This window comes from Haliotis rubra, unplaced genomic scaffold (assembly GCF_003918875.1).
Source record: "Haliotis rubra isolate DU_JTF1 unplaced genomic scaffold, ASM391887v1 Scf59, whole genome shotgun sequence".
In the NCBI taxonomy this organism is placed as follows: Eukaryota; Metazoa; Mollusca; class Gastropoda; order Lepetellida; family Haliotidae; genus Haliotis; species Haliotis rubra.
Window position 1 is genome coordinate 247501 of NW_025767290.1, and position 23926 is coordinate 271426.

At 39.8% G+C, this 23926-nt stretch overlaps 1 protein-coding gene and 2 long non-coding RNA genes across 4 annotated transcripts in view; 1 reads left to right on the forward strand and 2 right to left on the reverse strand.

The window, feature by feature from the left end:
- Window positions 1–2738, forward strand: part of LOC124255001 — a 19053-nt gene extending 16315 nt beyond the window's left edge. Inside the window, exon 3 of the long non-coding RNA XR_006892604.1 lies at window positions 2656–2738. This is a non-coding gene — a long non-coding RNA (uncharacterized LOC124255001). The remainder of the gene's footprint in view (window positions 1–2655) is intronic.
- On the reverse strand, window positions 2084–17413 carry LOC124255000. 2 transcript variants are annotated; one of them, XM_046688842.1, is made up of 13 exons: window positions 17302–17413; window positions 17052–17175; window positions 14288–14472; window positions 12348–12481; window positions 11921–12074; window positions 11189–11265; window positions 9900–10107; window positions 8129–8274; window positions 7293–7455; window positions 6483–6591; window positions 4965–5064; window positions 3621–4124; window positions 2084–3512 (listed from the first exon to the last, which is right to left on the reverse strand). In XM_046688842.1, exons 1-12 carry the CDS (start codon window positions 17351–17353, stop codon window positions 3642–3644), a joined length of 1935 nt encoding a protein of 644 aa, XP_046544798.1. In that variant the 5' UTR covers window positions 17354–17413; the 3' UTR covers window positions 2084–3512; window positions 3621–3641. The 2 variants fall into 2 exon arrangements, with proteins under 2 accessions (XP_046544798.1, XP_046544797.1); XM_046688841.1 differs by having other exon boundaries at window positions 2084–4124.
- LOC124255003 lies at window positions 2084–22526 on the reverse strand. Its single transcript, XR_006892605.1, has 2 exons — window positions 22267–22526; window positions 2084–2713 (listed from the first exon to the last, which is right to left on the reverse strand). It is a non-coding gene; the product is annotated as an uncharacterized LOC124255003 (long non-coding RNA).
- Window positions 22527–23926: the final 1400 nt, after the last annotated feature.

Sequence of the window (23926 nt, forward strand, 5' to 3'; positions counted from 1 at the left end):
ATCACACTACTCTTCACTACCACACTAACCCTAACTATCACACTACTCTTTACTACCACACTACCCCTAACTATCACACTACTCTTTACTACCACACTACTCTTTACTACCACACTACCCCAAACTATCACACTACTCTTCACTACCACACTACTTTCACTACCACACTACCCCTAACTATCACACTACTCTTTACTAGCACACTCCTCTTTACTACCACACTACCACAAACTACACTGCCACAAACTACCACACTCCTCTTTACTACCACACTACCCCTAACTACCACAATCCTCTTTACTACCACACTACTCTTTACTACCACACTCCTCTTTACTACCCCCTTACTCTTTCCTACCACACTACCCCTAACTATAACACTACTCTTTACTACCACACTACCCCTAACTACCACACTACCACAAACTACACTACCACAAACTACCACACTACCCTAAACTACACTACCATCAACTACCACACTACCACAAACTACACTACCATCAACTACCACACTACCCCAAAAGTACACTACCACAAACTACCACACTACCACAAACTACCACACTACCCAAAACTACACTACCATCAACTACCACACTACCCCAAACTACACTACCATCAACTATCACAATACCCCAAACTACACTACCCCAAACTACCACAAACTACACTACTACAAACTACCACACTACCACAAAATACCACACTACTACAAAATACCACACTACTACAAACTACCACACTACCCCAAACTACCCCACTACCCCAAACTACACTACCACAAACTACCACACTACCACAAACTACACTACCACAAAATACCACACTACCCCAAACTACACTACCATCAACTACCACACTACCCCAAACTACACTACCATCAACTACCACAATACCACAAACTACACTACCACAAAATACCACACTACCACAAACTACCACACTACGACAAACTACCACACTACCACAAAATACCACACTACCACAAAATACCACACTACCCCAAACTACACTACCACAAACTACCACACTACCACAAAATACCACACTACCACAAAATACCACACTACCACAAAATACCACAAACTACCACACTACCACAAAAGACCACACTACCCCAAACTACACTACCACAAACTACCACACTACCACAAAAAAACACTACCACAAACTACACTACCACAAACTACCACACTACCACAAACTACACTACCACAAACTACCACACTACCACAAACTACAACACTACCACAAACTACCACACTACCACAAACTACCACACTACCACAAACTACTAAACTACACTACCACAAACTACTACACTACCACAAACTACCACACTACCACAAACTACCACACTACCACAAACTACACCACAAACTACCACAATACCCCAAACTACCACACTACCACAAACTACAATACCACAAACTACCACACTACCACAAACTACCACACTATCCAAACTACTAGTCTGTCATACAGACCCTGAAGCAAATATATCCAAGAAAGCCCATGCAAGTCTAGACAATGTGGCAAGTCTAGATTTCCTCATTTCTTTATTATATTTTATTGTTTTTCCACTATGAGATTTTTTCTGTTAAATATGTTTATTTCAGAGACTAGTTGTTAGTCTACCAAACTACCACACTATCCCTGACTACCCCACTACCTCCAAACTACCACGTTATTAACACTGACGATTGGGTGGCCTGGCTATGTCCCTAAATCTGTCAATGACTTAGCCATAGCATTACTGTACCAGTCATCTGGCCTAATGGTGTAGTACTATAGTTACACAGGCCGTTTCGAAGAAAGGGGCAGAATCAGAGGACGTCTGTTAAATCGGAAACGCGGTCACGGTTTGTAAACATGCACTATTCGTGTGTTTCACTATATCTGTACACGCCTATGTCCCGGAAATACATCTATATTATTGAAAACATATATGTACAACAATGATAATCATATTGTCGATCGAACATACTCACAGGACAATCTTAATTTCAGGCCTATATGTGTAATCTAGATGTTAAGGAATTTAGTCAGCATTCCGATGATAAATAGCTCACAGATGATAAAGAGTAGGTTTTGTTTTATTTCGAAATCATATATCAATAACATGAGACGTTCTGCTTTGTGATTATAAAAACAAACTTAAGAAAAATAATATTGAAGAAACATATAGTACATAAGGCGTGAATATTGTGCATACGTTAACGTTTGCAAGAGATTTTAAACATTGTTATAAATGCCACGTGGTAGTGACTTGACATAAAACAGTCTTGGCTTAAATGATGACCGAAGATTATTGTGTACAGCTGACATGTTGCGATATAGCAGCAATATATAACAACGTTGGAATAACAATAGATTTAAATGCATAGAGAGTGCATAGGAGAGCAGAGGTAACGGATATTAACAGATGGCTTGAGCTCACTGCTATGTGCATTTGACTAGAGATCACTCTTGTGTACATTTCGCTGAAATGACTTAAAAATAATAATATCATACAATTGAACGCAGTTTTACAGTGAATTAAACTATCATGTACCCTCATGAATCCACCACGACAAAGTTCACGAGGACCTAACACAGTTCCTAGGGGCGGTGGGTAGCCTAGTGGTTAAGGCGTTCGCGAATCACGCTGAGTACCCGGGTTCGATGTCCCCAATGGGCACAATGTATGAAGCCCATTTCTGGTGTCCCCCTGCGTGATATTGCTGGAATGTTGCGGCGTAAAACTAAACTCACTCACTCACTTAACAGTTCCTTTATCCACCAGGCCCACCAAGAAGAGTGGCCCAGTGTATATGTCACAAGCTCAACTGTCGGCGAATGTTCCTCCTTGTTCTGTGCAAGTATCCTCATATTAACAACACGAGCCACGCAGTTCTCTGAGACGCTACAGTTCAGGAGTTTTCGAGGTTTCTAATACAATACATAGCCAAGAGGTTGATGTGTTTCGGCTTTCCAGGTTAATGCTAAGATAAATGTCGTTCAAATTGTCTATACATTAACCACCAAAAACCATTTTGATTCACGTCTCCTTGTCAGAATGGCAGTTCAAGTTAAAGAAGCATCCTCAAAACTGTCCACCTTAGAATAGTATAGCAATGACGTGAAACAGTCCGTTTTGAACAAAGGAGCGGAATAAGAGTACGTCATTAAATCGGAACGCGGTGACGGTTTTGATTCGTGTCTCCTTATCAGAATGGCATGTGTTCATGGGATCATGTGATAAACGCCATAGTGAATGGCAGAATGCATGTCATATGCGCCTACAACTTTGCGTGGGATCACTTGAGGCTGTTGCACACTCATCCAGAGTCTCATCCATCTCCCTATCACGGGCTCCTTTCACGAAGCAATCTTTACTAAGGTAAACCTTAACTCCCATTCTCTGGCATTGCACTAAGGTTACTTTAGTGACTTACGATCACCTTAGTGTTTTGTGAAAGTAGGCCCATATCTGTAAGTACCTGATATGATGACTAGTCTCTTGGTATGTTGACCCAAGATTGAGATTTTCAGAATACTGGTGACAATGAGATTAACTCCCTGGTGCCGTTCGATCGGGTTCCAGTTCCAGAAGCATCCTGCTGGCATCTTGGTATGTTGACCCAAGATTGAGATTTTCAGAATACTGGTGACAATGAGATTAACTCCCTGGTGCCGTTCGATCGGGTTCCAGTTCCAGAAGCATCCTGCTGGCATTCGTCCACGGTTTTAAGAGATACAATCCAAGAGTAGTCTTCCTGGGACCCTGGTACCCCGCTGTCTGTGGTGACCTGTCTGTAGGTGGACATACAACTGTCTGAGGAACATGACCATGTTTCGCTGTTCTCATCACTCTGAGGGCCAGCCGGCAGCCAAGGTGCTTCTGGGCCAGATGGTTCTCCTTCTGGAAGGACGTGGTGACCCGGAAGTGAAACTTCAATTTTGCTATTTCCGTGTCCCCTTATTTCATCTGCATGGTCCTGTACAGTAGAAGGGTGTTTGTGTTGTTGACGAAGATGAGAGATGGTATCAGGGGTGATGTGTTTGTCTTCTCTATGGTCTGTGTGGATGTCGTGGATGGATATCAATACACCAGCAGCATCTTGATGAATGCGATGTTCCTGCAACACAATTACAGTGAGTTGAGTTACACCCTACTTTAAACTGTGGTCTGTGTTTAAGTAGGCCTTTTTAAAACGAAAATCGTGAGGGAGTAAGCTTTTAGCAATAGTCCAGCAATAGCATAAGAGTGAGTGAGTGTGTCACGGCAGGGGAAACCAGAATGTATGTATGTATGTATGTATGTATGTATGTATGTATGTATGTATGTATGTATGTATGTATGTATGTATGTATGTATGGATGGATGGATGGATGTATGTATGTATGTATGTATGTATGTATCATCTATACATATATATATATATATATATATATATATATATATAAGAAGAAGTTTCTGTGTAATCACTTCTCCCTGAAGATAAAAGTGAAACATGTTGGAGAAGATCCGTGTTGTGTAATTATTTCAGAAACTTCTTCTTATATATGTACTACTGTACGCTCGGTATTCTCAACACTTTCTTTATATATATATATATATATATATATATATATATATATATATATATATATATATATATATATATATATATATGTGTGTGTGTATATATATATATACATACACACACACACACACACACATAGATATAGATATATACATATGAATGTTTGTATAATAAAATTGTGTATGTGTATGTTTATATATATATTGTATAACCGTGTCTGGGCGTCTGTGTGTAACACGTGTGTGTGTTTCGGTGTATATGTGTTTCAGCATATATGTGTGTGTTTCATTATCCGTTTAAGTGTCAGTGTATACATTGTCAGGGAGAGTGTGTGTTTGTGTGTATACATTTGTGTGTGTGTGTGTGTGTATGTATTTGTGTTTCCGTACGTACCATAGATATTGAATCCTCGTCACCTGGAAACGTCACCATCCTAGGCGTGATAATGACGAAACGTTTACAAAGTGAATGCCTGCTGTACAGTCTTCCACTGCTGAAAGTCAAAACGACAGATATGAATGAACATAGTTTCGGACAAAGCAGGGGTCATGCATGCTCTGTACTGACATACACATGGAGACGATTTCTGAATTGATATTAGCTCAACGACCAAACAATGGCGACTTCAGGGCGCATGCCATCCTGTATGCGCTGTGTGCCGTCGTGAGAGGGCATTGTTTTACGTCGCAGTTAGCAATAATATTACTGCAGTATAGAGGGGTCATTATAAATGGCTTTACACTTTGTACCCATATGTAAAACTCGGACCCACCGCCCAACATTATGTGAAATGTGAAGCTATGTGAAATGTGAAGCTATGTGAACTTTGAAGCTATGTGAACTGTGAAGCTATGTGAAATGTGAAGCTATGTGAACTATGAAGCTAGGTGAAATGTGAAGCTATGTGAACTGTGAAGCTATGTGAACTGTGAAGCTAGGTGAAATGTGAAGCTATGTGAAATGTGAAATGGAGGTCAATCACAACGTACTCTATGGCCGCGCTCCCCCAATCCATAGTGTTTTCGGTTACCAGCTATTTCTGTCAACTTGTGTCACATAACGCGGGAATAGATAGTATTTTATGTTCTTAAACATGATAAAAAAAAGTGGGAGGAGACTTGAATTCCCTCCCGACTTGAATCCCCTCCTGTAGATAACCAACTGCACGTCTCCGTCTTGACTCGCAGGGTTTCTGTGTAGTTGCAGGGTTTCTGTGTAGTTGCAGGGTTTCTGTGTAGTTGCAGGGTTTCAGCAGTATCCCTACCATCTGAGTGAGTGAGTGAGTTTAGTTTTACGGCGCTTTTAGCGATATTTCAGCAATATCACGGCGGGCGACACCCGAAATGGACTTCACATGTTGTACTCATGTGGGTAATCGAACCTGGGTGTTCGGCGTGATGAGCCAACGCTTCCTACCATCTGAGTATGGCCCAGACAATACACAGATCACAAGGCAAATAGTATACAATGACATCGAGTTTGACCACCTGATCCCGTTAAACGCCACTTACGACAAACACGAGTTGCTGAAGACCAGTTCTTAACCGGATCTTCTACAGAACGGGTATGATTAGCAAAGGATGATTAGCATGGGAATGATTAGAATGTGCACGATTAGCAGAGATATAATTAGCATGGGAATGATTAGAATGTGCACGATTAGCAGGGATATGATTGGCATGTGAAAGATTAGAACGAATATGAGGAGCATGAGAAATACCAGAACGTGCATGTTTAGTGTTGATATGATTATCAAGGTGTGAGTAGCGTGGGTATGATTACCTAGCACGGATTGGATAACAAGCACGGGAATGGATAACAAAGATATGATAAAGCATGAGTATGAATGCACATAAAGACAGGTGATATTTAAAATACTAACAGAACAACACAATGATGAGACATACGTACATAGCACCCACGGCAATAAACATGACGGCAACCATAACAGTCAGGACGATGATGACGGCTAGTATGTCCCTGTAGCCCTGGTCTCTCTTGTCATCGTCAACAGCTGCGACTGCAACAGCATGTGGAGAAGAGAGTCTGGTGGGTTGGACTTTAACGTTCGAGATCATTGCACTTATACAAAGATCTGAATGCATGCAAGTTTGAATTCTTCCGAGCCAATGCTGGTTTTATAGTGCCACCCCAATGAGCCGAGGTATAACCTGCATACCCAACAAAGACACAACAGACAACTCGGGACCGCTATGTGTTTTATATTCTCAGTGCCGGGCGCCAAGTACCATCTTAAAACGTATTTTCATAGGACGCGGGCAGGATGCTCCCGAGTAGACTTCTAATCGCTGAACCCAGGAGGCGGTTCTTCAGTAGCAGTAACAGATAAATATCCCAAACAAACAAACACCTGCCAACCAACCGACCAGTCATTTGACCAACCAATCAACCAACCAGTCAACCAATCAATCAACCAACCAATCAACTAGTCAACCAACCAGCCGAGCAATCAATCAACCAACCAATCTACCAACCAGTCAACCAATCAATCAACAAACCAATCAACCAGTCAACCAACCAATCTACCAACCAAGCAATAACCCATCCAATCAACCAACCAACCAACCATTTGACCAACCAGTCAACCAATCACTCAACCAATCAACCAACCAATCAGCCAGTCAACCAACCAGCCGATCAATCAATCAATCGTATTAAAAGTACTCAAGGATGATGACAGAATCCACTCGGAAGTCTTACATCGTAATGGAGTATTCCACACCAGTTTAGATCTGACGTTGCCGACGTGACGTGAGACAGCATACTGCCACTCACATCTACTACACCTTACTCTCAGAGGGTCAAGGTCTTTTATTGCCATAGAACGGCGCCCACCTGGCAGGAGTTTCTTCTGTATGGCGTTCTGAAAAAAGTTACAAATGCAGACAGTATACCGTATTCATATTCACTTCAAAAGGGTTGGGTTCATATTATAGTATCAAACATAATATTCAATTTGACATTAAGGGATCAAATTATAGTTAACCCCTATCCATCGAAACATCACCTTCCGGAAGTATGAACGCATGCGCCTCACTATACAAAAGGGGCATAACTCTCCACTCACATGAGTCGTAAACGTGTTAACTGTTTACCTGGGAACGTCCGGTTTAGCAGGGTTCACTGTATATGCAAAGTGTATACTTCCGGTAAATTGGCTAAAATATATTTTGGAATGATTTGACAGAATAGTCTGTTGTGGATAAGCGATGTCATCGACAACTCCAGACCCCTGTTAATCCGGACACTTTGTATTCCGAGAGAGTGAGTGAGTGAGTTTAGTTTTCATGCCGCACTCAGCAACATTCCAGTTATACGGCGGCGGTCTGTAAATAATCGAGTCTGGACCAGACAATCCAGTGATCAACAGCATGAGCATCAATCTACGCAATTATTCCGGAAGAATATGTGCTACCAGAACATGTCTATGTACCCTGAATAGTTAATCCGTACGACTTCACATTACCGTCCTATCAATGGTGTTTACTGCGTACATATAATAGTCATGTTCATCGCTATGTAATGCTGTTACTCACCATGCATTTTACAAGCTGTGGCAGTTTGTAATGTTGATACCCGAAACACCACGAGACTATGGTGGTGTTCAGAGCTTTTCGTTCAGCGATCAAATCCCAATGAAGTGTTTTGTTCGCTCTGTGTACGTTGTGAACATACCGTACGTCTGTAAACAGAGGAATTTTGTTATACCGCACGTCTGTAAACTGAGGAATGTTGCTATACCGTACGTCTGTAAACAGAGGAATGTTGTTATACCGTGCGTCTGTAAACAGAGGAATGTTGTTATACCGTACGTCTGTAAACAGAGGAATGTTGCTATACCGTAGGTCTGTAAACAGACGAATGTTGTTATACCGTACGTCTGTAAACAGAGGAATGTTGTTATAACGTACGTCTGTAAACAGACGAATGTTTTTATACCGTACGTCTGTAAACAGAGGAATGTTGCTATACCGTACGTCTGTAAACAGACGAATGTTGCTATACCGTACGTCTGTAAACAGAGGAATGTTGTTATAACGTACGTCTGTAAACAGAGGAATGTTGCTATACCGTACGTCTGTAAACAGACGAATGTTGCTATACCGTACGTCTGTAAACAGAGGAATGTTGTTATACGTCTGTAAACAGAGGAACGTTGTTATACCGTACGTCTGTAAACAGAGGAATGTTGTTATACCGTGCGTCTGTAAACAGAGGAATGTTGCTATACTGTATGTCTGTAAACAGAGGAATGTTGATATACCGTACGTCTGAAAACAGAGGAATGTTGTTATACCGTACGTCTGTAAACAGAGGAATGATGTTCTTCTATACGCATGTAAACAGATGAATGTTGCTATACCGTACGTCTGAAAACAGAGGAATGTTGATATACCGTACGTCTGAAAACAGAGGAATGTAGTTATACCGTACGTCTGTAAACAGAGGAATGTTGCTGTACATTGTTATACACGGATTCGTTTAAACTATATCCATGTCTTTTGGTTCTTGGACATTTCTGCCATATTTCTACCAGGACCCTTCTGCCAGAAGGAAGAGAGCAAGTATAACTTAAAGCTAAGAATTCAGGAATCTACAGGCATAAATGTTAGGGACAACATAATTGGAGAAGAGCTTTCATAACATTTTAAGAACTCGCAGAGCATTGGTGTATCAGAGACAACCTGTTTCTAAAGTATTATTTCTTGCAATATGTTCTTGAACAAATCCCATCCTGTTAAGGTCCGAATTCGACTTGGTCTTCATGTACCCATGTTCGCCTTAACAGGCGACTAAAGAGGTCGAGTGGTTAACGCAAGTCAGCGTGTCCCTATGCATAGATCGATACTCCTGGCTCCATTGGCCGGTTTTTGGCAAGCTGTGATTGATTAGTCGACTCTAATCATGGTATTTATTGAATTCATTTAAAATTGCAACAACGAAAAGTTCATTTGCTAAATAATATAATAATGTTAATAGATTTAAGAAATTTCTGCTATAGCAGGTCTTTTGTATTATTTGTAAAATTTATATCAATCCAGCAGTCAGTATGTAAGGTCGTTACGCATGCGCTCCATTAACCGGCTACAGTACAAAAGTGTACAATATGTTATGAAAGCCACATGGTGACGAAAACTATCTGCTTTTTGTGCGAACTAAATGTTGAACGAGTTAATTACTATTGGGCACGTCCATCCAGGTAAAGGTGCATTAAGAGGTACTTAAGATTCGTTAATTCTACAACTACTTTGTAACCAATGGATTAACGAGCTTCCGTTGTATCTTGGACGTCACAGAGGTACTCACCCAAATCCCGTCTGTATACATGGAGCTGGGACGCATTCTTAGACCAGCCGATCCTAGTCGCAGCGTTCACCCGTACAGTCACGTTGCTGTGTCCGGTGATGTTGATTGTGGTCGAGTGGCCAGTGGTGTACAGCGGCTGTGACAGACAACAGCTGGCGTGGACGGAGTAGTTGACAATAATTCCCCTGCTGGCTTCCCGCGGAACTGACTGTAAGATTACATACATACATACTGACATTTGTATAGCGCCGATATCCAGCGGAACTGACTGTAAGATTAACCAGATCATCAGATAAACATGCATCAAAAACCTGGAGATATCTCACTAATATAACTATAGTCCGTTTGGCTCAAAACCGGGCCGATGAATGGCAATCTAACTCGAAAACTAATAACCATAAAATACTCAATGAAACACTGATCATAATGAAAACGTCATTAAAATATCGACACAGTTCACTATTTCTTACGAGGGAGGAGTGCAGAGAAAGGGACAGCCGGGTGTGCAAGAAAGGATGGAGACGGCACAGCACAGGTTAATGAATCAATAACTTTGTCGGCACTTGTGCACGTGCTTCTCGAACACCTGGCTGTCCCTTTCTCTGCACTCCTCCCTCGTAACAAATAGTGAACTGTGTCAATATTTTAATGATAGTTTGTAAAAACAACTTTTTTAATTTTAGGACATAAATTCTGCAAACAAATCACAGACTTGGTCGGATATTTTGATTATGATCAGCGTTTCATTGAGTATTATATGTTTATTAGTTTTTGAGTTAGATTGCAATTCATCGGTCCGCTTTTGAGCCAAACGCGCTATATACAGGATGACAGATACGTTTAGGGTATGACAGAAGTGAATATCATATGACTTTCTTGTAAGTTACTAGAGTAAATGTCAGGCAGGTTATCGATATACATCATAGAGATCAATAATCGTAAACACATATCGATATCGATCGGTTATTGATAAATATAGGAAACGCAACTTTGAGCAAAAATGTCAAACTGTCTGAAAGTAATGAATGCATTTCACATCTCACCAGTGATGTGAAATGCATTCATTCATAAAACATAATTTAGAAGCAGGCCATGAATAAAGTAGTAAATATGTATATGGTATGAAAGAATTAGAACTTTTTTCTATCACAAAAGTTAACGTACGATATTATCCAAAATACAATTTTCATATCGATAAGCATCAATACGTTTTCATATCTGCGATATTTCCGAGTATCTATCATTTTAGCCAGCCCTACTAACTGTTGTATCGTAATGAAGTTACATACACCCCAATAGACCTCCAGCACTCCAGGCGCCACTTTGCTGAATGCGCTCTCTGGTATTACTGGGCCTCTCGCTGGAACTAGAGAATCGAGACAAGTTTAAGATACCTGATAAATATACCATGCTTCTTAGAAAGTGGTTAAATGCAGCATATGATGTACTTGGGGTTATTCTTCCTTTGTATTTTTCATATTACAGTATCTTACAGTAACGAACAGTAACCCAGTTGTCTCCCCTTCGTTCTGCAGGAAGTTGTTGGTATATTTTGGTAGGGACGTTTCGTTTGTGACAAAACATCCTTATTACCCTTTTATATTAACACTGACATCTTACTTGCTTGAATCAATGGTATCATCCACATATATTCGATACAATTAGGGATATTCGACACAACCGGAGGTATTTGACACAACCGGAGTGCTGATATGAGACCAAAGCATCTTACAGCAAAAACAGAAGCAGAGCATATCATGTTAATCAAAATTTATTACCATGGCATAATCCTTCAGTGTCTCGTGTACATAGACAAATTGGTGGAGCCATCAGGTTCATTGAGCAGTTGCTGGAACGACAACGTCCCTTAGAAAGCTAGTGGCAGCATGCACAATGGATGGCGGATTCGTCATTTTGATATACTTAGGATCAAGATGTGAAGACAAAGCGATAATGCACAGTGAGAATTACAGTTTAACCTATATCCGTGCTGCTGTAGGTAATAGATATATAATACTGACCGTCCTCAAAGGTTGAATCTGTGGCATTCAGTGGGGGGCCAAGGAACCCCTTTCGGCGGGGTCGTGACCTGACTGTTACAGTGTAATTTGTCCAGGGCTTCAGGTCAGTCAGAACCATCTCCACATCTTCATCCTTGGACTTAGTTTTCTTGACCTGAGACAAAAGTGAAAAGTCAAAACCAATACAAGTTGTCCGTAGTTCGAACAAGCAGCGTTATGTGAAACAGATACTGATTCTCTCTTGTAAGGGAGTTCGAGTTAACTATGTTGTTTTGAATTCGACTGTCATGTATATCCCTAGATTTCTTTTGAACGCGTTTTTTTCTACTCTCTTTTCTGTCGCAATAAGACATTTCAAACCTATGTGATAACAAAACAATCAAAACAATCAATCATCACGTGTTATATATAGTTAGGAGTTACTTACACGATTCGAGTACAACACTACGTATTTATAGGTCTCGTAGTAGGGGTATCTGTCGTCAGGTTTCTTCCATGACACCTGCAACGCTGTGCTGTTGATGGCTCTCACTTGTAGATCTCGAACTGGACCAGGTTGTACTACAGACAAACAGCAATAAAAGAATCAGTAATGATGCTCCACGACCACGCTTAAGTGTTAAAAGCATAAGAGAAGAAATGATGTTATTCAAGTAATCCGAAGTAATTACGTACCAACCAAACTGTCGAGTTAACTAATGGGGCGATGGAGTAGCCTAGTGGTTAAAGCGTTGGCTCGTCACGCCGAAGACCCGGGTTCGAATCCCCACATGGGTACAATGAGTGAAGCCCATTTCTGGTGTCCCCCGCCGGGATATTGCTGGAATATTGCTAAAGGCGGCGTAAAACCAAACTTAGTCAGTCAGTCAGTTAACTAATTATGGGCTACTTTGCTACTAGATGTCGTGGATTAGCCGAACGGGTAATGTCCGGATGCGCGGATGGATTGGACTGCTAGACATATTCGTGTTCCTGCCAGGGTATAATTTGAGAGAAACAAAGTTAAATATACTAATGGGCAAAAGACAGTGAACGCTTTTATTTTGAATTTTTGGCAAAGTTGTCCAATTTAGTAAAATCCTTTTAGGCCGAAATAGCCAGGTGAGAAGACGACCGCGGCCCACAGCGAACCGACAAGAACTTGAAGACGCTCTCAGGAACGAGTGGAATAGGATTCCGAATGACGTCATTCGGCGGCTGACGACATCGCTGAGACGGCGAGTCGGGACGTGTATTGCTGCTAGAGGCGGTCACACTCGTTACTAAGGATGTGTATGCGTGACCAGAGACTTGATATGACGGAGACATTCCATGATTGACTTTTGTTGTATTTGTTAACTCTGCTATCCCTCCCCCTCTGTCCATTACATGACACGTGCTCTTTATCACTGAGGAGTTTATCATAGACACTGTGGGTGCATTGTCCTAAATGCTGGCTTCATTAAATGTACTATAACTTGGGGTGTTTATCTTGTCACACCGGGAAACAGGAAATGTTCCTAAAAGCTGAACAAAGCGTTGTTATTTAAACTCGGATCCAGTCTTCTCTGAAGACTCATGAAACAAATGGAAATGCATACCAGCGTGCGAGGTTGACCAAGCGTGGATTTGTAAAAAAATAGACTTTGAATTTTGATTTGAATTATGTCCTTGATACCCTTAATCGCCCGCAAAGCTAAGAATGCCCTTTAAATGTTTGTTCATGAGAAAATATAATATCTCCTAAATCTTTGAAGGATTAGCTTAACTCTCCCCTAAAACACTGAATGTGGGTGATTCTATTTCATATAATGACAGGCAGGGCCTAGATTTTCGAAACGTTCGTAACCCTAAAAATTCTTTACTTTCATCGTGGCCAATGTGTGCCAGCCTTAAGAAGTTCGTAGGGCTACGAACGTTTCGAAAATCTAGGCCCAGGTTTACAACTCCTGTTGCTTCACGTCACGCATGACGTTTTTTATTGCATATTTGAGGTGAGGTGAAATTGGGTTTAACGTCGTGCTTGAGAATATTTCGCTCATATGACGACGTGCATGCGTGTATATGTGTATGTGCGACTGCTTGTACTAGCCCAGACTGAAGCTGGTTTTATAGTGCTAGCCCACTGAGATACCATGCCGCAGTGAAACATGAATATCCCACTCAGACACAGTATACTGACTCCAAGCCGACCAGTCCTTGTTGTACCCATTAATGCCGAGCGCCAGGCAGGGACCAACAAGTACCATATTTTAACGTATTTTGGTATGACGCGGTCGGGGATCGAACCCGCGACCTTCCGCTCTCCGGGCGGACGCTCTAACCACTACACCACGGAGGCGGTTGCATATTTGAACCATCTTAGACGTAATGATATATGGTGCTCACTATAGTCTTTAGTTTTGATTTGTCTGCACATCGACCCTGCCCTAGCATCCGTGTCCCCTTTCATGGATATCTTCATCATGTGATAGCCGTCACAAAACTTCAGCCTGTCACAGTCGTATTCACATCTGCCAACAGCAGTGTTGCACATCCTCCCAGTGACGACATCAGGACACGTGTCATTTTTGCTGTAAAGAACCAGATTATTAAAAAAAAGTAAACTGAGTACATAGAGCATTCCAGTGTACTGATCCACTGGAGTTAAACCTACTTGTGTGACAGATTTAGTTCAAGATTCATGTCGACGAGATGTTGCTGGGATCTGTTTTAACACGGAACTCCGCGAGATCAGCATCTTTCGCTGTAAGCTGAAACTCACTCACTCACTCACTCACTCACTCAAACTGGCATACCCTAATAGCCAGGGGCGTAGCTACCATTAGAGAAAAAAACCCGGGCTTACACGAGATTCTTGGTAAAAAGGATGGACAAGCCCTCAATACTATCTAAATATAGATGCAACCTTTCGGGCTTACACGAAAAAAAAGGCTTGCTACGCGCCTAATAGTGTCACCAAACCCGGCCTTGAGAGCAAGGTAAACCCACCTTTATCTTAAGACAGTTAATAGAAGCGACAAAACCATTTCCACATCCACAAGAAATTTCTGCTAAAAGCAACTGTCCAAGAGCGCTCGTTATGGATGCTCTCGGATGGTAGTTCAGGATGTTGGAAAACAGACGGAACACAAAAGTCAGCGGTAGGATTGAAGACAGCGGCAGCCACGTTTTATTATTGTTTGGTCAAATAATGGTTGAATTGGTACAAGTTGATTGTAATGACGCAACAGAACGCACGCCGGGATTGAGACCCGCTCTGTCAGTTACACGCACAGATAGTAGTCGGACGGCGATTCTTCCTCGTCGACGTAGTCGTTGGTGAGGCGACGGTCTTGGCCGACGCCCCGACCAGCAGCACTACCCGTTTGCTTCTGTCGATGATCTGGCCCGTCTCCTCCCCTCGTTTCTCTAACTGGTCTCCGTGACTGATCATGTCAGTCAGGTTTTATACATAGGGACATTACGCCACGTTGTGCAAGGTCACTGACCTATGCACATGTAATATCCGCCTACGTTGGGAGGTATTAAGCTACAGCATTGATACTGATAGCATTGAAAATTAAGGGTTTATGATAAGAGGGGATACCCCGAATGTTTGCTGAATACATTAAACAAACAAAGGGGATAGAATTTCGGTGTACTTAGGACATATACTGAGTCAAAAAAGAAACTGCACAAAATGTAATTTGAAAAATAATGAATAATTTTTCTCTGATGATACATCTATGTATCCGAAATGGGATCCCTATCTTTTCGACTCTAGAAAAACGTTAGCAAAACCCACTCAAACCCATGCATTCCTCGTGCAAATGACGTTAGTGCCAAATCAGGTTTTGCACGTGCAGTCGATCACGTGATCTTCGCATCGAAGTTTTCTTCATATGCACGTGTTTGCATTGGCCTCAAGAATTGAAAAAACACTTTTAAACCACAGTTCTAACGGTACTTGAAATGCCACGATTGTCAAATGTGCAACGTGAACGTGCCGTTGGCATGTTGCAAGCGGGAAGATCAGTTATTGACGTCGCAAGAGCAATGGGATGCAGCCGTCGTACTGTGTATGACTTGCGAGGTCGTCTACAACAAACTGGCACCACTTCTGATCGCCCAAGGTCGGGTCGTCCACGTGTGACGTCACGAGCAGAAGACCGTCAACTCGTCCTACGTCACCTACGTGACAGATTTCTGCCGGCTACACGAACCAGGGCTGAGATGTTTAGAGGTCGACTGTCCTCACAGACCATTCGAAATCGGTTGCGGGCTGCCAATCTCCATTCTCGACGTCCATATTGTGACTTGACATTCTGTATACCCATGTTTTGGAACGGCGGTGTAGCCTAATGGAACTGATTATGGCACTGTCAGTGTATCGAGTACATCACACAGATCTCAGCAATGAAATAATAACAATTTAACCATCTTACCATCTCTTGTTCTTTTATAGTGCCCTGAAGAAAGAATGTCAAGTTTCTTTTTTGACTCAGTATATATTGAAACAAATATGTCGTTTGAATATATGACGTTTTAAAGAAACTTGGTGAAATGGTTTACTCTATGACACAACGATACTAATGCATGTACGTTGTTCGCAAATAAACACCCGTAATAAACGCATGCAAAGTCTTGTCAATTGTTCACCTGTTGTATACCTGGGTATACAACATTCACCAGAAATAATTCGGGAAAGTTTGGTACGAGTCAAAGTAGGGAATCGCATCGGACATCATTTTTGTCACTTGAGTATCAAAATTTCGAAATGTCCTCCACGTGTCCACCATAATGTAAGTGAGTGAGTGAGTGGGTGAGTTTTACGCCGCACGCACCAATGTTCCAGCTATATGGCGGCGGTCTGTAAATAATCGAGTCTGGACCAAACAATCCAGTGAGCAACAGCATTAACATCGATCTGCGCAATTGGGAACCAATGACATGTGTCAACCAAGTCAGCGAGTCTGACCACCCGATCCCGTTAGTCGCCTCTTACGACAAGCATACTCGCCTTTTTTGGCAAGCATGGGTTGCTGAAGACCTATTCTACCCCGGATCTCCACCATGATGTGTTTTGAAAGCTTTACTGATACCTTGAATGTTGTAACCTTGATCAAACAACTTCTAAGCAAGAGTGGGACAGGGACTTTTTCCAACTCACCTAAACTGTGAACATGTAGTGCACGTTGTGTTGTTACGGTCAACGTCGTCACGGAGGTCGTACGTACAGGTGAGAAGTCTCTTGGCATAAAGGACGCAGGTCATGTTCTCCGGCAGTGTGGGGTCTGAGCAAAACAACTAAAAGCCATTAAATGAACACTTGCGAAGGGTCTACTATTGGTCTGGCTCAGTATGAAATAGTTCGTTTGACATTTGGACTCGTATAATTGTTCATGATGTGTCAAACTTACCTCCTTCTGTCAAATTAGACAACGTTGCTATGACAACCAAGGTATACAGCATACTTGTTCCGATGCAAAATCGACCTTGACCCTTCTTGATCAATGGTTACGTCGTGCATCCTACAAGAGAAACTACTCACATTCATGTCACCCTATATACCCGTACTAAGAGGGCTGGGTGGGTTAATGCACAGGCAAACTATAGCGTAAATATGGTTGCGCAACAAAGACAAAATGAGCAGTCTTCCTTTACGCCAGCGAAGCGAGCAAAGGTTGGCAACGTACTTTCCTCGATTCGGCTCGAAAACTATTTTTAATATCAAAATAAAATATCACCACCATCATAGGTAGACACTCATTTCCTCACAGGGCTGGGCTGTCAGATTTCCAACCTCATATTTAATAATTTCTCACGTAAACCATATTTAATTCAACATTTTAAGCGCAACTCTGCCATATCAAATCGTTCTTCGCCTCCATTACCCCTGCCAGCTTCCGGTTCAACGGAGTGAAGGAACAAGAATAAGCAGAAATATAAAAAGAAATATCATATTGCCTAATTTTACCATTAAACTGTTGGAGATTATATGTCTTATCTACCGTCGTTATTGTTAGAATTTTCGTAACATTTTTACTACAAAAAAGACACTTCTGGCGTAGTGGATGAATGAAAGCAAAGGAAGTAACCCGCATGTATTCCATATGGCGGACATGTGATTCAACAAGTGTACTTCACACCGTTGAACCGGAAGCTGGCATGGGTAATGGAGGCGTGAGTAATTATTAGATATGAGGTTGGAATTCTGAGATCACAACCCTGTGAGGAAATGGATGTTTACCTTTGATGGTGGCGATATTTTATTTTGATATTTTGAATAGTTTTCGAACCGAAGCGAGGGAAGTACGATGCAAACCTTCGCTCGCTTCGCTCACATATAGGAAGACTGGTCATTTTCTCGTTGTTGCACAACCTTATTTGCGCTATAGTTTGTCTGTGGTTGATGTCGGTTTACTAGAGAGTAACGGGATAAGAGAACGGTGATGTTACGGGCAATGTACATATGAGGATAAATAGTCCTTCTTATGTTTTATATACTAGACAAAAATAGTTAGGAATATATGTAAATTTTGATATTATGTGTAATGATCTATTTACTCATTGACACACTGATAAAATATCAATAATAAAAGTACCAATATCCCTACCTTATTTTGTCCAGTATATATTTCTTATTATTAAATCAACATTAAACGACTCTGTAGTGTCTATCTCTGCCGCTCTGAAACACCCTCCATTACAAATCTACGACCTTCCTCCGCCCCACACTCCACCCAGATCTCCCCCTTCACACAGGATCTTCTTCCTGTGCCCAAGTTAAACTAATGGATAGCGATCACTCTCCTGTCGGCAGTCTAACACCCGAACAATCTTCACGACTCAGCAACCAAGTCTTTCTGCCCAACTAAACTCCAGACCCTTCCCCTCCGCCCGAACTTTGACTCAGCTTGCGTTTCTTTGTCCGCTATGAATATGACTTCCACAACAACAAGCCCCGCAGATAAAAGGCTATTAAGAACATATTTTTTTAATGCGTGCGCACATTTAAAAGTCGAAGCGTGTGCCAATTTACATCAAATATTTTGGCGTGTACAAGTTGTAAAGGATAACCTCAATTCTTAAAGAAAGAATGTCCGAATATTTTGAAATCGTTTATTATTTCTCTACAACACAAGTAATATTGGTCTATACATTTGTTAAAGATATAGTGTAACTGTGAACATACTGACACACTTTATTAGGGATCAGATATACTACAATGGAGACAGTCGTTTCTTATGACTGTGTCCTTAAATTGTCAAAATGTTGTTATGCTTGGCATCTGTATTTATTATAGTATGACATTAACCAAGTATCAATATGACATTAACCAAGTATCAATATGACATCAACCAAGTATCAACATGACATACCGAGTATCAATATGACATTAACCAAGTATCAATATGACATTGACCAAGTACCAATAATATGACATTTAGCAAGTGTTAATATGACATTAACCAAGTATCAATATGACATTAACCAAGTATCAATAGGACATTAACCAAGTACCAATATGACATTAACCGAGTATTAATATGACATTAACCAAGTATTGATATGACATTAACCAAGTATCAATATGACATTAACCAAGTATCAGTATGACATTAACCAAGTATCAGTATGACATTAACCAAGTATCAATATAACATTAACCAAGTATTAATATGACATTAACCAAGTATTAATATATGACATTAACCAAGTATCAACATGACATTAACCAAGTATTAATATGACATTAACCAAGTATCAATATGACATTAACCAAGTATTAATATGACATTAACCAAGTATCAATATGACATTAACCAAGTATTAATATGACATTAACCAAGTATCAATATGACATTAACCAAGTATTAAGATGACATTAACCAAGTATCAATATGACATTAACCAAGTATCAATATGACATTAACCAAGTATCAATATGACATTAACCAAGTATCAATATGACATTAACCAAGTATCAATAACCAAGATCAATTGACAACCAAGTATCAATATGATATTTACCAAGTATTAATATGACATTAACCAAGTATCAATATGACATTAACCAAGTATTAATATGACATTAACCAAGTATCTATATGACATTAACCAAGTATCAATATGACATTAATCAAGTATTAATATGACTTTAACCAAGTATCAATATGACATTAACCAAGTATTAATATGACATTAACCAAGTATCAATATGACATTAACCAAGTATTAATATGACATTAACCAAGTATTAATATGACATTAACCAAGTATCAATATGACATTAACCAAGTATCAATATGACATTAACCAAGTATCAATATGACATTAACCAAGTATCAATATGACATTAACCAAGTACCAATATAACATTAACCAAGTATTAATATGACATTAACCAAGTATCAGTATGACATTAACCAAGTATCAATATGACATTAACCAAGTATTAATATGACATTAACCAAGTATTAATATGACATTAACCAAGTATTAATATGACATTAACCAAGTATCAATATGACATTAACCAAGTATCAGTATGACATTAACCAAGTATCAGTATGACATTAACCAAGTATCAATATAACATTAACCAAGTATTAATATGACATTAACCAAGTATTAATATATGACATTAACCAAGTATCAACATGACATTAACCAAGTATTAATATGACATTAACCAAGTATCAATATGACATTAACCAAGTATTAATATGACATTAACCAAGTATCAATATGACATTAACCAAGTATTAATATGACATTAACCAAGTATCAATATGACATTAACCAAGTATTAAGATGACATTAACCAAGTATCAATATGACATTAACCAAGTATCAATATGACATTAACCGAGTATTAATATGACATTAACCAAGTATCAATATGACATTAACCAAGTATTAATATGACATTAACCAAGTATCAATATGACATTAACCAAGTATCAATATGATATTTACCAAGTATTAATATGACATTAACCAAGTATCAATATGACATTAACCAAGTATCAATATGACATTAACCAAGTATCTATATGACATTAACCAAGTATCAATATGACATTAATCAAGTATTAATATGACATTAACCAAGTATCAATATGACATTAACCAAGTATTAATATGACATTAACCAAGTATCAATATGACATTAACCAAGTATCAATATGACATTAACCAAGTATTAATATGACATTAACCAAGTATCAATATGACATTAACCAAGTATCAATATGACATTAACCAAGTATCAATATGACATTAACCAAGTACCAATATAACATTAACCAAGTACCAATATGACATTAACCAAGTATTAATATGACATTAACCAAGTATTAATATGACATTAACCAAGTATTAATATGACATTAACCAAGTATCAATATGACATTAACCAAGTATTAATATGACATTAACCAAGTATTAATATGACATTAACCAAGTATTAATATGACATTAACCAAGTATTAATGTAATATGAAAGTTTGAGTCATCGTTTGTGTGGGTATTGCACATCTTCCTAACCATGTTATCATTTTCTAAATAAATGAATGAATAAATAAATAAATAAATATGGTTCTGAATGAATGAACGAATGGAGGGGGTTTGTTTTGCATTAAGACGCTGAATAATGTCACTGATTTCTTGTTGTTGACTTCGGGTTTCTGTATGTTAATACATAAATAACCAGTCTGACGTGTTGGTGAATGTATCTATTCGAATTCACATTCTGTGTGGATTTTTAATTTACAGAGTTATGAACTACCGTAACAATTTCTTTATGGAGAAAATAGGTTCATACCTTATAGATCGATATGGAAGTAAAGTATCTCCTTGGTGTACAATCTTCTAGCATCTTGCATGCGTCTTACACTGAACTTTAAAACTTGCAAAGTTTCATTGAGGATTAAGCAGGTGCGACTGTATTGTCAACTGAATTACCTCTATGAACACAATGCAGTGTCAACAAATGTTTTTTAAGTAACATAGCCGCCTCCCATTGGTTAGTTTAAACTTAAGGTTTGAAGTACAAACACGTGTATTGAATATATTTCATTGCTACTGATAGTGTAAACATGCCAACAACATGAAAAGCTCAATTCTAATTATTTATCACATAACAATAAGAATCAAAGAAATTCAGTGTACGTTTGCAATGATCTCTTAAACAGTCCATCAGCTCAGATATCAGGTTTTAGAAGCATGTATGGCTCATGTTAGATTGCCTTCTATGTTGGGTGTCGAGACTCCTGACAATGTTCATGTGGGTAGGGGCGATGTGGTAGCCTAGTGGTTAAAGCGTTGGCTCGTCACGCCGAAGACCCGGGTTCGAATCCCCACATGGGTACAATGTGTACCGCCGTGATGTTGCTGGAATATTGCTAAAAGCGGCGTAAAACCAAACTCAGTCAGTCAGGCGTGTGGGTTGGTACATGTGATCTGTTTGAATGTCTGCATGACACAATTACGAGATAATATTGTTGTCTTTGTCTCAAAACACGGAAGTAACTCTGCTATCGCTTTTTCCTTCCGTTTCAACTTTCATACGGGGATCAACTGTGCAGATAAGAGAAACGAAACAGCGGTTTAAAACAAAACAAAACAAGCGTCAGTTCCCCGTCAGTTCTCGGAAGTACTTTCAGGTGAGATTAAAGTGGGGAGAAATTTGAACAGTGTAGTGTTTGCATAGGACCACGTGGTGTTGGTAAGGGGCACGTGCGTATTGGTTCTGGGGGTGTTTGCAGGGGAGGTTAGGCGAGTTCTTATCCTCACATGCTTTAACGTACGCGCTATTTAAAATGGATTGCCACGTTGTGCCTAACTTGTTATTATACAATTTATATCATAACATCCCAGCATAATCTGTTTCTTTTTCTATTATACTGACAGAACAGTTTGTTTGACTTTGATTGGGTTTGTATTACAATAATTGTTACGATTTGATTGCTGTTTCGGGGTCTTTTGCTAACTAGTATAAAAACTGTAAAATATTGGAGCTCTGCAGCAGTGCAGAAACGCTATCGACAACAAGTAATGCGATGCCTACTGCACTGTGTAGAGTGCGTATAAACTGGTCTCATAACGCTTCTCCGCTCGGCGTCTGTAAGTGCCCGGTCAGTATGACTGTTTGACGACCGGAATATTTATATATAACGAAACGTGCACATTGAAACTTGACCCTATTTACAAAGCAATTCTTAAACAACGTTTACAGCTTAAAATAACCTGCAGGTCGCAAGGGACTGCTAACATTTAAAATTATCAACTCAAGAACAAATCTGTCAGCCATGGACCGATGTCGACTTCGACCACTGTTCAATACAAAGGGGAAATAATGCACCGTAGCTTACCTTCAAGCAGCTGTCACACGAGTGCGCCAAGTTTCCCTATGAACTCCTGTTTATATTTACAACCATAAGGAAGATAAAACTTGGCTTCTCCAAAACATTTAGAAAGACAATTATCTTTAATTGTTCCTAAATCGTGTTCTTCAGTTTCGTAAGACAAAGCCTAGAATTCATCGACAGCGTTGTTTCCGCGTTGATAACTGAACCTTGGCTCTGTGGATTAAAAAAATGATGCCTTGAACACGTTCGGTCATGTTTAAACGTTGCCTTTCTTAACTGTGCACATCACAGATCTACACGATAATGTTAAGATCCCTGGATCTGTGGGTTAGTTGTCATCAAGCGCACCATAGATATGCTACAATTCTGTGTTCAAAATTTAGGAGAAAATGGAAAAGACTGGAAGCGAATTTCATTCGAAGTTTATTAAGAAATCCTCATGTCAAGCTGAACTATTCCAATGATTACATCACGTGGGAGTAAAACGAATCGGGTTCGTCCAGTATCAGGGAATGAGGGAACCTGTACTAATATTTTGTAGTCACTATAAACTGAACAAGACATTAGGAAATATGATGCAATGCTGTGGGAACGTTTATAAAACACTGCCAATGGATGAATACTAGTTCATTGCTACGACTCACAATTCATCTGCTCATTACTGAGTTCG

Bases quoted from the DNA above. Each gene is read 5' to 3' on its own strand.
- LOC124255000 (XM_046688842.1), bottom strand. From the start codon at position 17,353: ATGCTGTATACCTTGGTTGTCATAGCAACGTTGTCTAATTTGACAGAA. The intron at 12,482-14,287 runs GTGAGCACCATA...GTTTGTCTGTAG, and splicing joins AATCAAAACTAAAGACTATA to TACAACCTGGTCCAGTTCGA. The intron at 11,266-11,920 runs GTCAGTATTATA...TCGATTCTCTAG, and splicing joins AGATTCAACCTTTGAGGACG to TTCCAGCGAGAGGCCCAGTA.